Here is a 16,076-nt window from a genome sequence, read left to right as displayed (position 1 = left end):
TGGCCTGATGTTCGCGGCCCCTTTAAGGAATGAACAGAGTAAAGGATGATGGCCCAGAGACTCGCCAGAGTTGCACGATAGGACCGTGGAGAGGGCGGCGATCTGTCTGCGCAATGTGTTTGGAGCTAGACCCCTCTCCAGGCTGCTTAACAAGAAGTCCAAGATGTTGGGAACCGTAATTTCCCCAATGGTCAGGTGCCGGTCAGAGCACCATGATTGAAAATTTTTCCACATGGCCTCGTAAATATGGTTCATGGAAGGGCGTCGAGAAGCCTGAATTACCCTGATGACCCCTTGCGAGCAGAGTCCCCTTGTTAAGATCAAGCACTCAAGTGCCAGACGGCTAGTTGTAGCCACTGTGGCTCTGGGTGGAGAATCGCCCCCTGAGACCTTGTCCGGGGGATCTGCCAAGGATCCGTGAGGGAGAGGCTTCTCAGATCAGCGAACCAAGGCCTCCTTGACCAATATGGGGTCACCAGGAGTATCTCAGCTCTTTCCTGAAGAAGTTTGCGTATTACGGCCGGGAGAAGGGGCGGGGGGGAAAGGCGTATAGCAGACCCTGTGGCCATGGGCTCCGGAGCACATCCGTCTGTTCCGCTCCCGCGGACGGGAATCGGGAGAAGAAGCGTGTCAACTGGGCATTGGACTGAGATGTGAAGAGATCTACCTGAGGGCGACTGAAGCGGTGACAGATTTCCTTGAAGATGCTCGAATGGAGGTGCCATTCCGAGTGGTCTACTGTTACCCTGCTCAGCAGGTCTTTCTGAGTGTTTGCTTCCCCTGATATATGGTCGGCCTTGATTGAGGCCAGGTTCTGTTCTGCCCAGGCTCCCAGTAGGAGGGCCTCGGACCATAGGGAGAGGTAACAAGTGCCCTCTTGTTACATTGTCCGTGAGGAGTAGTATGTGACGCCATGCCAGCAAAGTGTGGAAGTGCCGTAGTGCTAGGTGGATGGCTCGTAGTTCGAGCCAGTTTATGTTGTGCCGGAGGTCCGATGTGGACCAGCGGCTCTGCGTCCACTGGGTCCCGAGGTGAGCTCCCCAACCAAACAGGCTTGCGTCGGTCGTGAGTACTAACCTGTCCGGTTCTCTGAAGTAAGAGCCTCTGAGCATGGCTGGTGATAGCCACCACGCGAGGGAACGCCGTGCCCATTGTGGCAGTCTCACCCTTTGTTGGGACGCACTGAGTTCCTGTCTCTGGAAGGGAAGCATGAACCATTGTAACTCCTGTGAGTGAAGTCTGGACCATGGAACGATTGCTATGGTCGAGATCATCTTCCCCAACAATTGGGAGAGACTGGCCAACGTTACAGACTGGCGCCGGCGCAATTGGAGTACTGACTCCCTTATGCTGTTCCGGCGTTCTTGGGAAAGGAATACCCGGCATTCAACTGTGTCTATGATGGCCCCAAGGTGTAGTAGTCTTGTTGTGGATACCAACTGACTCTTGAGGAAGTTTACCGAGAACCCGTGATCCTGGAGTAGTTTTATCACTAGTTCGAGGTCCACCAGGGCGGACGACGACTGTATTAGTATGTCGTCAAGATAACATTGGACTCTGACTGGTATCGTCCTTAAGTGAGCTGCCAGGACCGCCAGGATCTTGGTGAACACCCTGGGGGCCAATGACAGGCCAAATGGGAGCGCCCTGTATTGGAAGTGGCGTCCCCTGTATGCGAACCATAGAAAACGGCGGTGGGCCAGAGAGATAGGGATATGAAGGTAGGCCTCCATGAGGTCGATGGACGTCAGGAGGTCCCCTTTTCTTACCTTTCTAATATGGAGCGTAGCGTTTGCATTTTGAATTTGCAATACGCTAGATGGAAATTCAGACCCTTGAGGTCTAGAATGGCTCTCCATCCCCCTGAAGCCTTGGGGACGACAAAGAGTATGGAGTAAAATCCCTGGCCTCTCTGGTCCGGTGGTACCGGTTCTATGGCTCGAATACTTAGTAGATGTTGAACGGCTTGGTTCATGAGTCTTTTCTTTGTTCGGTTCGGGGGTGTGGGCAAGAGAAGAACCGATTTGGGGGATTGGAGAGGAATTCTAGGGATAGCCCGTGACGTACAGTGTTTATCACCCATGCGTCTGTGGTGGTGGCTTCCCACTGGTGGGCAAACAGGGCGAGTCTGCCCCCTATGGGAAGGTCTGATGAGGAGTCATCTGGAGTGGCGGAATGGGCGGTTGTTCCCATGAAAAGGCTGCTTGCCCAGCGCTTGTTGCCTAGGTCTTGAATTTTGCCTGTCTGCCTGTCTCTCCTGTCTCTCTTGTCTGGCCTGAAAGGGGTGCGATGGCTGGGAGTAGCCAAACCTAGCTTCTGCACGAAAGGACTGCCTCCTCGAATAGTGGCCGGGGCGCCTTTCCGGTCTCTTGAGGATGTGGTTAAGGACCTTGCGCTTGTCCTTGTTCTCTGTTAGATAAGGAATCAGCGCCTCCCCAAATAGTTTACCTCCCTGGAAAGGGGCAGATGCCAGCTTCCATTTGGATTTTGCATCGGCTTGCCAGTGTTTTAAGCAGAGCATGCGCCAGTCGGTGATGCTGGAAGCCATGGTCCTGGCCGCGAATCTGGCAGCTTGGAGTGATGCGTCTGACGCATACTCCGTGGCCGCTACCATCTTACTGAGTTCCTGCTATGTACGGACGTCCTCAGCTGGAACTCGGTTCTGCAGTTGCCGGAGCCAACAGAGTGCAGCTCTACTGAAAAATGAAGCAGAGGTTGCGGCTCTGGTAGCCCATGCGGCTGCTTGGTGTGTTCTCCGGTAAGTGGACTCGCATTTGCGGTCCTCGGCCTTAAGGGCCTCAGAGAAATCCCCGGATATGGCGGTGGCCGATACTAGGGGCCCTAAGGGCTCGTCCACCATTGGTACCTCCAACGCCTCCTCCAGTTCCTTGGCCACGTTGTACAGCCTCTTATCAGTGTTACCTGGAAGAGGAAGCGAAGCCGGGGAGATCCACTGTTTCCGGATTGCGTTCAGGAACAACGCGAACAGGGAATGCGGTGTTGGGTCGCTACAGGTTCGACGAACCTTGGGTCGGCCTCCGCATCAGGAAGAACAGGTTCTGATGGAGTTCCCTGTCCGAGGTGAGCTGTGGATACGGCCTTACGCAGTAGGGTAATAAAGAGAGAGGGGTTAAAGAGACCGCCGAATGAGGGTACCTCAGGTGGAATGTCCTCCTCCTCGGACATTTGAACCTCTTGCTCTATGCCGGGTTGGTCAAGGTAAGAGTCCTCAGAAACAGATGACCCGGATGGAGAGGAGGGACATTGCTGGGACTCTGTCCCTTGCTGATGGATGGACCTGGACCTGGACGTTCCCGGCTGGGCAGCTAGAGCTCTGGCCTCAAGAGCTCAGTCCACTGCTTGTGCGATCAAGGTCGCTAGACGTTCCTTCGAAGGTAACGGAGGCACCTCGCTAGGTCGTAGCCCTGCTGCCATGGGTGTAAAGGTGGCTTCGGGAATTCCCTGGGGCACCCGTGGAGAAGAGGATTGGGACAGAGAAGAGAACTCACCTGTCCCGCATCGTGTGGGGGACTGCGAAGACTCCCCCGTTGACCAGACCCCCAGTGGGGACGAAGAGGCCCCCAGAGGTAAGTCAGGGGCAAGGCCTCCATTCTGATTCTTTTCTATTCTGGCCCTTTTTTGCACCCTGGCGAATTCCTTTTCTAGGGCTTGGTGTCTCCTGTTTGCCTGTTTGTCTGCCTTCCTGGAGGACTTTTTGGTAGACCTGACCTTAGTGGCCGTTGTCATGTCAGTGCCATCCGGGCCAGGTAGACTTGACGTGGATGGTATGGCTCCTGTCGAGGGAATGATGGCTTCCTCCATTCTCCAATAGCGCAGAGCCATGGTAGGGGGACCCCGGTAATAGGAGAGTATACACACTGAGTAAGGACAGGCGCACTACAGGGGGTGTCTGGAACCCAGGGACAGCCTCTGCGTCTAGATACAATCAGTAGCTGTGCACGGATAAGGACAGACACATGACTGGGGGTGTCTGGAATCCGGCCTGGTATGCTGTGGATAAGGACAGGTACACAGCTGGGGGTACCTGGAATCCACGCAGTTACTATCCGGATAAGGACAGGCACACTACTGGGGGTGCCTGGTCTCCGGTTGTAGCCAGTCAGTGGAGTGATTAATTGTGGAAAACAAGGAGGCACCAAGTCCTGGAAAGTGGAAGACCAATGACTGTAACTGTGTGATCAAGCTTGCTTGTTTAGTGATGTAATGTTTAGGGTACCTCTTGGAATTGATTATATTATAACTAAGATCAAGATGCTTAGTGGTTCAATTAACCTTATTTCTTCAGTTGTTTATTAATAATCCTTTATTAATTGTCTCTCTTTAATTGTGCCTGTTTATGGCTAGGTCTAGATCTGCCTTCAAGTGGCTAGTCCTTATCAAGGAGCCAGTGGATAGGAATTGAGTCTGAGCCTGCCTATTTTAATTGTGGCCCGGTTTGCTCGCTGCTGCCACCTGCTGGGCTTTATGAAGGCCCCACGGGGAATGAAACCACGCAGGCGCGAAGTGATGCCGCACATGCGCAACAGCCCTCCCATTCGAGCCTGCTTCTTTAAAACCTGTCCAGACCATGTGTGAGCAAACAAAGGGAGTCGCGCGTGCATCATGCAACTCCAAAAATGGCAGCCCGCGTGGATAAGGGTGCTCGCTCGGGGCTCTCAGCGCTGCTTTTAGCAAGGGGAGGGTTTGCCGGCGGCCGCCTATCAGCTGGTCCGCGGCCGCTCCGTGTGGTGTTCTGCACGCGCATACACCCCGCTGGTTAATCACCACCCCTCCAAAGGGCACCCCTCTCCAAAGTTTGCCTGTGGGTCCGGAACAGCCCACCAAACAGCTGAGTGAGTTTGGGGACTTTCCCTACGTCCGAACTCTTCAGCGGAGCTGCAGCTGCAAGCTCCGCTCCCGAAAGCATTTTCTGTTTGCTGGAATAACAGCCGTTAGTCCAAGCCGCTGTTAAATAAGGGCCCTACTTGGGGAAAAGGGAAGAAGTGTGGGGAGGGGGGGAGGGGGATGGGACCCCATCCCCAACAGGGCCTGATACCACCCCAGTGAGAAATTTAGGTATATCTAGCCTTTTTTTTTTTTTTTAGGAAGGAGAATTTAGAATTTGTAAAGATCTATTCAAATTAAAAATTTCAATTAACTAAGCTACTAGAAATGAAATCCACCAATGGTAGACTGTACTTGCCTAAGAGCCAAGTTGCACGTCTGCTCCAATGGGTGAGATCAGTCAAGACTGGGATCTCGTGGTCCAGAACGAGCGTGGCAACTTTGGCTGACTGATCTGATTGGGCAGGAATACAGTCTCAACCCATTGGTGGATTCTCCATCTCCAGTGCTGGAGAATGGAAAGATTTATTTTCTTTGCAGTCTCAGAGTGCTAACAACCAGATGACTGCAAAAAATATAAATCCTTCCATTTCTCATTTCTAGTCAGTTAGAACTGAAAAAGCTTCTTGGATGATTTCCAAAAGGAAAAGAAAACAAAGAAAGTCCACTTGCCTTTTGGGAAAGCACCCTTGGGACACTCAAGTAGATTGTTCATACATTCATTCAGCTCTGAATCCCTATTTTAGTTACTGATAAAAGATGATACAGGTTTTCAGGTTACTTTCTAAAAAAGTTTTCAGTTTGCCTCAATAACAATCTTCTTGTTGAAAACTAAAAATGTGGCTAGTGCCAGGTGTCAGGTGACTTAGTTATATGTTAGAAGAAAATTAGAGAAAAAGTTTATGTATAAAATCAGACTGCATTCAGATACGTTTCCTTAGGAGCTGCTGCATGAGTTGATGATGTTGATAAACTTTTATGAAGCTCAGGAGATGTTTGACTTCCATTCATTTCAAAGTATGTTAATATTTAAAACAAGATTAAGTTGGGCAATTCAAATTCCTGTGTCCTGCTCATGTAAATTTTAATCTTTAAAAAAAAAATCCTGCCTTTATTATAAAAAAAAGTTGGAGAACATACCTAATACTCCTCCCTACTCTTATTTTCCCCATTAACAAAAATCCTGTGAGATGGGTTGGGCTGAGAGAGAGTGACTGGCCCAAAGTCACCCAGCCGGCTTTTATGCCTAAGACAGAATTAAACCTAGTTTCCTGGTTTCTAGGCCAGCATCTTAGCCACTGCACCAAACTGGCTCTCTCATTTGGTTTAAATTGTTTTATTTTAAATATTTAGCCTCAGCTCTTTTACAACGAGAAAACAAAATGCAACAAGATAGTTCAACCTATAAATAAATGACGCATTTTAACAAGGAATTCCTTTAGAAGAGGAGGCTATGTATGGCAAGACTACAGCCAAAACTGGTCTACAACTTTTGTAAACTAAAAGCCTTAAACTAAAGTCTTCAGGGCAGTGGAGGTCGGTATGTACTGGCCTATCCGGTGTTGCCCATAGCATACAGAATATTTTGACTTGGAATGTAAGAAAGGCTAGTGGGGAAGATATTAATTTTGGACAGAAGGGTCTTTGGAGACAGAGCACTTAGTAATGGATATCTCCCTTAACTCCCAATCCAGAGACAGGATCAGAAGATTCAGGCAGTGCTTCTTGTGGGAAGAAAGAGATCCGTCTCCAAATCTGTAATAACAAGCCCAAAAGAAAGTACCCAGGAATGGTGGGACTAGTACAGAAGTAACAGAAAAAGTATAGCAGGGGTCCCCAACCCCCGATCCGCCACCGGGCCACAGCATGCCAGCAACCGAGCCACACAAACAAGCAAAGCCCCATCCACGGGATGCAGGCAGCAGACAAAACCACGTACCCTCTGATCTGCAGAAAAACCTCTCTCCACGTAACTGGTCCCTGGTGCCCAAAAGTTTGGGGACCTCTGCTGTATACTATTCATTGTGGAATAAATAAGAGTATTAGGGACCCCAGCAGAGAGTGATGGGCTGTATGTCTTTTCTCCTACACAAAAATGACTTACAGGTAAGTCCTGTGTATGATCTGCCTACACCAAAGTCAGAGTCTTTGATATAGGATATGCTAAGGCTGTCCCTGGGAATGGGATCTTACAAGGCTTCTAATCCTTGTTGGCAATTATTTTCTGCAACATCATCCAGCTGAACGGTGCTCTGTCTGGATGTGGAAATGAACAGCACTTTCTATAGGAATATCGTGCAGCAGTTCCACATAAACATTCCTAGGTGGCTTTGGTGTAGAGGTCCTTCTAGTGAAGTCATTCACAATTTCCTGCGTGCCAGGCTTACTTGGAATTACACAGATAATTTGATGCATGGAGATGCTTTATTTACTTATAACATATGTATGGCTGCCCAACTTGAATGCTACAATTATGGGCAGCTTATAATAAACCCATATAAAATAGATAAAATGATTCCATTGAAATAACCAACCCTTGATAAGATATCAGGAATTCACAATTATTATTGTCTTCCAAATAGAGACTCCCATCTTCCTGGCCCCAATTCCTGAGGAAACAATCAGGTTTTTAATGTCCTTCTAAAAACCAACAGGTTCAAGGTCAATATACAACTGGGGGACATTGTGTCAGGATCACAGCAGTCCCAAGTGGAATTATTGGAACCAAACTGATTTAAGATTGAATTCCTCTTTCTGTTCAAGCAGATTCTGCCCAATTTACCAAGTTATTCCAATCATTTGCTAATTGGATTTTCAGAAGAGAATAGGGGGAGGAAAGGATAATTCCCTGACGGTGAAAGGCCCAATTCACCTTATTTATGAATAAGGTGCTCCTTTGCTATTCCTGGTAGATTCTAGCTTCGTCCCAAATCAATCACTTTTATTGCATTAAAGATTACCACTTAGAAGGATACTTATTCTGAACTATATTCCAAAGGGAAATTGACCGTCTGGGATTACATCAGTTTCAGAACTCTAAAACTCTCCCTTTTTTTTTAGAACTCATGGGGAAAATGTAGCCTACATTAGCTTATGATTAATTCATATTTTAAAACATTTGTGATGCAGCAAGATGAATTCGTCTGAATAAAATTGCAGGATGGCAATATGCACATTAAAACATATTCTGACACTAATGGTTAGTAGCTCCTGAATTACTGTTATTATGGGAAAGTGTTTGGGAAGATTGTAAACCCATGTGTTTTTTTAAACAGATCACAGAAGAACATTATGAAGATAGATACTGATAATTTGCAAGAGAAACGGGAATACCCTACTTTAACTAAGAAGCGGGTTAACATCTTAAAGAATGTTAAATATGTCTCTGGAAAACGTTTCAATAAGGCTGAATATAAATTTTACAGAATGAGAGAATAAAATGGTAGAAAACACACTGAAGTATAAGTTTTGGGCATGCTCTATTCATTTTAGTTTTGTATCTATATAATTTTAAATTGTATTAACTGAAGTGCCTAATAGCTGAAGCACTTTGAGTGGTTTACCATGAAATACACTAAAAACACAATCTGAATACAAAGATACAGAATTAAATAAAAAATGCAAAATAAAAACTTCATATAAATTATAAAACACTGTTGCATGTAAACTAGACAGCAAGACAGTCGTTCAAAATCTAAAATACAAATTAAAATACAATTAAGAGCCCATTAAAAAATGTCATAAAATAACAAATCACAAGCACACACATTAACTAAAAGTGGAAGCATTAATAGATCTGAATGAAACTGGTCTGAACTTCTGGAGGTGATGAATACATGACTGGAAGTAAAGATCTATGTTTAATTATAAAAGGGCTAATAGAGATGTCAGAGAATAAAAACTGCTGTAATCTAGGTTACGGTATGTATATACTAAAGTAAGAATTCATAGTTTGATGACAATGGCAATGCTGTGCTCCAGAGAATAGCAATAACGAAAATAACTAGAAATGAGTTTTGAGAGAGGTAGCACAATTTATATGAACCACTGTAATGTGAGGGAAACAAATTATTCTGTTGGGTGGCACGAATGGAGGAGGGAGGGAGGGAGGGAGAACAGAAAAAGCCATTCAGCAATCTAAGAAAAATGAGAATGATGATTACAGGTTGCCTTCAACTTATAACCAGTAACGGAGCCCAGAATTTCTACTGTATATCATGACGGTGGTTAAGTCGAGGCAGCCATATGACCAAATTGACTTTACGACATTTTTGTAGCGCTTATTAAGTAAACACTCTGGTTGTTAAGTGAACCCGTTGTTCACAATGGGTGTTGTTGTTTTATCAGAAACCAGAAATAAAGGCTGGTTTCCGGTTAAAAAAAAAAATCATCATAAATGGCAGTCATGCAACTGCGGGACACTGCAAAGGGCCATAAACCAATTGTAGGTTGAGGACTTGTACCTGTGCTTGCTTGGAAAAAGGCCCTTTCTGAATACTGTATGTAATTTAAGCATTAGGTTTATTGAGATGCACGCATGGCAAAGAGATTAACATAAATCTAAAGGAATGATTGGTCTCCTTGTTTGTGCTGTAAGACTGAGAGAATTAGCAAAGGATACAAGGGGCAATGAGAGACTTTGAATGTCAGATGGATCATCAAATGATTGAAGCCCAGAGATGCTGTTTTTCAGAGGCAAGGCCAGTTATTTGGAACAGCATTCCACTGGAAATAAGACTGTTGCCTATTACTGATTGCCTTTCAGGAGATGCTACAAACCCAGCAGACCATCTGGTAATCCAACAGTTGTTGGACTGTTGTGATTACTGCTGCTGTCATTTTTATTCTGTATTTTTAATCTCTATTATTTTTGCCATTTATCAACTTTCTTACTGCATTTTTGGTGCCATGATGAGGCCAAAGAGTATCTGGATAAGAAAAGAAAGGTTTACAAGAGAATGATTGCTGGAAAAAATAAAAATGAGAGATGTTGTATAATGTTGTAATAAATGTGTAGGCAAGTCCCTGTCCCCACATATACTATCATCGCTGCCAGCTCAGACATTCAGATCAGCCCATCTTGTCACAAGCAGAAATATGCAGCAAGCAGATGCCCCCCAAACCTAATCCTTTTTATAAATTAGGGGAAAAAAAGTTTTCTCCTTTTAGAAACTGAGTAGAAGTTGCTGGACAAAAGGCTGAAAACAAGTGAAATTTATTATCTTCCCTCAGCCTCAGATTTAAGCTGGAATTTGCAGGAAGCAGGATTACTGAAGAATAACCTATGTTCCAAGGCTAATCGATTCTTTAGAGCTATAGAGGAAAATTAACTAAGAACAAAATCTTTAGTTTATTCTTTCTGGCTTCTGATATTTATGTTTTTTATACTTGCTCAGTACATTGTTTTATGCACTTTTTCATATTAGAAGCAGATCTTTATGATTCACTTAGAACAGGGGTCCCCAACCTTTCTGGGCTATCGGCCTGAGGCATTGGGGTGGAGGCGCCTTTATGTGTGCAAGCACATGCATGCATAAATGGGACTGTGCGCACACGATCGGGGCTGTGATTGCGTGCGTGATGCAAACAGAGCCACTAGCACCCACGCAATGCTCGAATGATGCTAGTGTGAGTGGGGATGTTGCACTTGCAGCAACAATAGTGCCAGCACCATAATGCTAGCACGAGTGGGGGGGTGCGCTTAGTGGCGATGCTAGCACCTGTCCGACGCTTACAGCATTGCTAGCGTCTGCGCAATGCCATGACATTGCACGAGGGGGGGTTAGAGTGCGCACACGCATGTGTACTGGCCAGCCACTCATGCGGCCCAGTGGTCAACAACCCATGGCCCGGTAGTGGGCCGCAGACAACAGGTTGGTGACCTGAACTTAGAATCATATGTTGTTCTAAGGGAGTTTCTTTTAAAATGGAATCTGTGATTTGAGCATCCCTGTATTTTCTTCTCCAACAGGAAAGGTTTTGTATGGGACTATTTGAAAAGGAAGTTCTACATTCTTTTCTGTCCTCTGGCAAGATAAGCTGTAGCTAATAAGCAACTACGCCAAAGCAGGAAGGAGGGGCCAGTTTGTGTTAGTCCAGAGGGTTTTTGAGAGAAAAGACTTCCAACGTTTAGACTCAGCCCTGACACTATAAATGTATATACTGAAAAAAAAGCTATGAACAATCTTGTTCTGTCATCACAGAACCACAGAGTTATTTAAAACAAGCAGCAAAAATACAGAGCAGTTTTGATAGGAGTAAATGAAGGCTAAAAATGTTAACATTTAAGAAAAAAATATATAAAAAGGGATACTATGAAGTTGTTAAAAATGGTAAGGTTGCAAATGTACATGGTATGCCTGGAAAAATGTAAAAGTATAGATTTTGTTTTTTTCATGGAGTGCTGTGTAACTTATTTAACATGTGTGAGAAATGGAAAAATGATTGGAAAAATCCCAATGACTGGAAAAATCCAGTTATTCTTCTAATTAAAAGGAAAAATAGCAAGAGTAAATGTGAAAATTAGAGAGGGATTAATTTCAGACATAACTGAAAAGATGTGGGCAGAATATTGATCACAAGCAAAATCTGGAAATTCTGTTAGGGTAGTGTGTATTATACATCAGATATTTGTTCTCTGGTTGCTTAGAAGTGTACAAAAGGGAACATTTATTGCATATTTGTTGATTTAGACCCAGTGTATGATAGAGAGGGGATGTTAGAAGTGTATTGATTGCTTTGGAATGTAAATGTAACTTTATAATTTTTGAATTATTAGCCAAGAACCTAAATCAGAGTTCCCCAACCTTTCCGGGATGGCAGCCTGGAGTGGGGGGGGGGAGGGGAAAGACGGGATGGTTCTATGGGAGGGGTAGGCTTTCCCAAAAGAATAAAATGAGCATGTACAAACAAGACAGTATTCAGTTACATACTGTTACAATCAATGTCTAGTACTTGTTAGTAACATTCACTAAGTGCATATATGATAAATTTCACTGACTTATTACAGCTTCCCATCACAAATAATATACATAACTGAAACATTAGAAATTACATCTGTATACAAAATGACCATTTCCTACCAGAAAGATATGTATGAAACAAGACCAAATCTTAGTTGGTTCATAAAAATTAGGGTTTCTGCACCCACAACCCAATACAACTTGTCTCGTGGGAAAACAGTAAATAAATCAATTAGAAATAAATTGTCAAGATCAAATCGCTATGATGCCCGTTAACCTTTATCACTAATCAACTTGCCATAGAAAAGGGGGGAGGGGTAGAAACCGAAGGGAGGATATGGAATGCCAGGATGCCGTTCAAGGACCGTGACAGCCAAGGTCATTGCCGCAGGTGCTTCATGGAGAAGTGTGCCATTCCCATAACAAAAAGGAGTAGTATTATTGGACAATGTGAACAATTGGTGGGTGGGGACTGGGGAATCTATTGTTTAACTATGTAAGTTTTGCGCGGGAACCCCAGAGCTGGTTTTGCTTCGTTAGTTCTGACATGCTGTACCCAATAAAGTTTTGCCTGCTTGGACTTAATTGCCTCGAGGAATCCTTTTGCTGGGTTCATTAGTGGGACTTCTGACATAAATAGCAAATAAAGCAATTGGAAAATACAAATCAGAACTAATATCCTAATAGCTTAAGAATATGCATTAAAATATAAACTCATATGTTCCGTTTCTAAATTTTATACACAGATTATTAACCCAACCATAATTTAGCTTTAAGGACAGTGGAAATAATAATCTGAACCAAATGTCTGGTCTAGAAGAGCCAAAAATCTTTTTTCCACAGGATGAATAGCGTAACACTTTACAGCTGGAAATAGTGCACACAGCCAACTTAGCAATTTATTCTTTCACAATTGTCAAATTTTATTTCAGAAGGGACTGGCAACAGAAATTGTTAGAATTATTGCATGACATAGAAGCAGTAAGTTAGGCTTATTTAAAATCCTTTCCTTGTTCTCAATACAATAATCCAAACACATTTATAAGGAACCAAATTATATACTCTGCCGTAGGATGTTTCTGAAGCCTGTGAACAGCTATATTTTTGGAATCTATAATTAATCAATCTAGCCATTTTAGCTGAAAGTTGTTCAATGGGACTGGTCAATAAGCATGCCATTTATCCAGATCAGCGCACTTCCAGCAAAGTTGAAACAATTCACTTTAAACTCAAAATGCTGCAAAGATATCCACATATTCATAAAAGCCTTAACAGACTCATGGTCATTTTTTAAATCTAATTCAAAGTGCTAGTTTTGATCTTTAAAACCTGTCCAAATGTCATGTTAACTCAAACATACATAGTGAACCTTGATTCTTGACATATTATCAGTAGCATCCAAGAGAGGGCAGGGAAATGAAAAATACATCATAGCCTTATCAAGAAAAGACACCAGCAACTTTCATTTGCAAAACCTGCATACATAAAATAAAATGTTTTTGCAGACAGACATACTTTGCACACACTCTTTACTTAATATTAACAGGCAGATATAGATATCAGTTTTCAATAAGATTTATTGTTCCTGACCTTTAAAAAAACAAAAAGGTAAAGGCTTCCCTGTCCAGTTGTGTCCGACTCTAGGGAGCAATACTCATCTCCATTTCTTGGCCAAGGGAGCCAGCATTGTCCGAAGACATTTTCCGTGGTGATGTGGCCAACATGGCTATATGCCAAAAGTGCATGGAATGCTGTTACCTTCCCATCAAAGTGGTCCCTATTAATCTACTCACTGCATGCTTTCGAAGTAGTGGTTCTTTAAAATTATACTGACTTCTCAGGAAGACAAAATTCTGCCTAGAGAGAGGTGCAATTCCTCAAATGAGGCACAGAGAATAGACAACTCTCTGCCATAGCAGGTCTTGCAGTTGTTACCATAGTATTGATGGTTCTGAAGAAAAACTAGATTTATTTATGTCTGCCATTAGTTTAAATTCCTAACACACTTTTTTCAAATGTTGAAGACATTCCTTCTTCGATTTGAGACAAGGATGAAGGATTGTACTTTAGAAAAGTAATCTTATATTTATTTAGCAAGATGTGAACAGGATTTCTCTTCTTTACAAACACGTAAGAGAACAATTAGAGAACCTCCCTGACTTTGATGAATGTATTAACACTGACTAAATTCCCATATTTGATAGCAATCTATTATATAGTCCTTTTTCTTAGTAATACTACCTCTATATTAAACCTTACCTTTTTGGTTTTGCTTCTTAGACATAATAGCTTGTCTTATTTAATGTCTGTTACACAGCAAAAAATATGGTTCCTCAAGTATGAAAGTAGCAGATGTGATTCAAGTACTGCTTTGCATCCAGGCAGGAAATGGCAAATATCTGCTCAGAGACAGCAACCTCCCCAGCTCCCAAGGCAACTGGAGAATTGTCAAAATCCTGCTAGCTGAAGACTGTAGAGTCTTTCTTTTAGCACCAATCTTCCATCAGGAAGCACCCACACAGCAGTTCATGTTGCTGTTTTACAGATTCTGAAAAGGAAAACGTACAGGAGGAATTTAATTTATCACTTCTATTTATTTTAACAAAAAAAAATCTAGGATAATGCGGGATAAATAAGTTGTAGTCACTATGCAACAGCATTCCCCAAAATGGGGCGATTTTCACCAAACTCAATGTTTCTTCACTAAAATGTAAAAACAAAGAACAGGGGAAACTTATCGAGGCCAGCATAACATCTAGCAGACTTTGCCCTCTGTTTAAACAGCTAGCATTCTGAAACTGAAGTTAATGTATTTTACAGTTACACAATAAAAACATTTTGAGAACACTGAGAAGGTTTGACTCATGAGCAGAATTATTGCAAAAAGAGTTTATGGTATCAAAGTGATATTTATGAGTACATATAACATAAAAGAATTTATGAAATGCTGTCGTTCTTAAGGTACTGCAGTTCTCCTTTTAAAAAAAGTTACATATATGCCACAGGGGGAAAAAATAAGAAAAAAGGGTTGCTATTACCACCAGAATAAAAGAAAATAAACTAAATTAAAAATTGTTTGGTGGCACTAGAAATGGCATTAAAGTTTCAGTATAAAATCACACAAACTTGAAAGTTACTTTTAAAACATATAAACTGAAGAACAGAAAGGATCGTATAAGAATAGTATTTTACTGTATTCCAAACTTTAAATACTGAGACATTCATTTTTTTTTTGTTTAGTTCTTAGCTTTTAGCATATAGCATTATGGATGATAGCAGTTTTGCTTAATTCTAATTCCAATGATAGACTATTTCTGAAATTAACACTTAGGACAGAAAATTACATTATATCCTCTCTGTATGGGTGAGAAAAGAAAGCAACCAAACAAGAAATCTTCCTAGTCATCAACTGATCTCTTGACCCCTTTTCCCCCACCATCAAAGTCTTCTAATGGAGAGCTTCCTATGTAGAATTATCCATTTCTTGCAATTATGTCTTAGAAAACACAGAACTATGCTAACTGTTTCAGTATGGGTAAAATAGTATCTGTTAAAGCTTTATTGAGTAGATTTCAGGTCCTGGTGAGTTTCAATACTTAAAACTAAAATCAATATGTACAAATCCACTAATAAATGATGTTTTATTTCTTAATATACTTAGGACATTTTATGTGAAAAATCTTTTATTTCTATAATAGATTGTCACTTAAAAAAAATAATTTACCTCATATTAAAATTCAAGAATAAACTTAAGGCAAGCAAAGAATCATGAAACTGTTTCCTAAAAGTTTGCAATTCCTCAAAGCCAACAACACTGTAAATTCAACAGCTCTGAAACTCAGACATTACTCATTTAGTCTGGTCTAGAGTACTTATAAATCTAAAACCTCTGTTAGCTATACAATCCAACATCAGTCAGGCAATTAAAAATACCATTTCAAAATGCTAAAGGTTCAGTTTTTGTTCAAGATATAACTTCCTGTTCTCTACTTGACAACCAATATTTCCAGAAGAATGTACCTTACAGTTTCAGAAGAATTCAGAGTTTATTATGCATTTTAAGCAAATCTCAAGAACTGCAACATTCAAATTACATATAGTCTCCCAAATGGTGCAACTTACAACAACAGCTACACCCTTTCCTACTTTTTTTTCAATTAGAAAACAGATACACTCTAAAGTTTTGACAATGTTAACACACCTATAAAAAAAATCACCCCAAATAATGAAAAAAACACTCACACCTAGTTGCATGCTATCAGTAATACC

General features: G+C 42.3%; 1 protein-coding gene across 3 annotated transcripts in view; it reads right to left on the bottom strand.

Annotated features, from left to right (window-relative positions):
• SPATS2 (spermatogenesis associated serine rich 2) overlaps positions 1 to 16,076 on the bottom strand; it is a 61,546-nt gene that overhangs the window by 38,572 nt on the left and 6,898 nt on the right. For all 3 annotated transcript variants that reach the window (XM_039332840.1, XM_039332842.1, XM_039332841.1), the window contains exon 2: positions 14,067 to 14,355. In XM_039332840.1, coding sequence (XP_039188774.1) covers positions 14,067 to 14,091 — 25 coding nt within the window. In that variant the 5' untranslated portion in view covers positions 14,092 to 14,355. The remainder of the gene's footprint in view (positions 1 to 14,066; positions 14,356 to 16,076) is intronic.

The sequence above is a fragment of the Crotalus tigris genome, unplaced genomic scaffold, assembly GCF_016545835.1.
Source record: "Crotalus tigris isolate CLP2741 ecotype Arizona unplaced genomic scaffold, ASM1654583v1 scf7180000024465.619267, whole genome shotgun sequence".
Lineage (NCBI taxonomy): Eukaryota > Metazoa > Chordata > Lepidosauria > Squamata > Viperidae > Crotalus > Crotalus tigris.
Note: the sequence above shows the minus strand (reverse complement) of the source record. Positions and strands in the feature narration are given on the sequence as shown.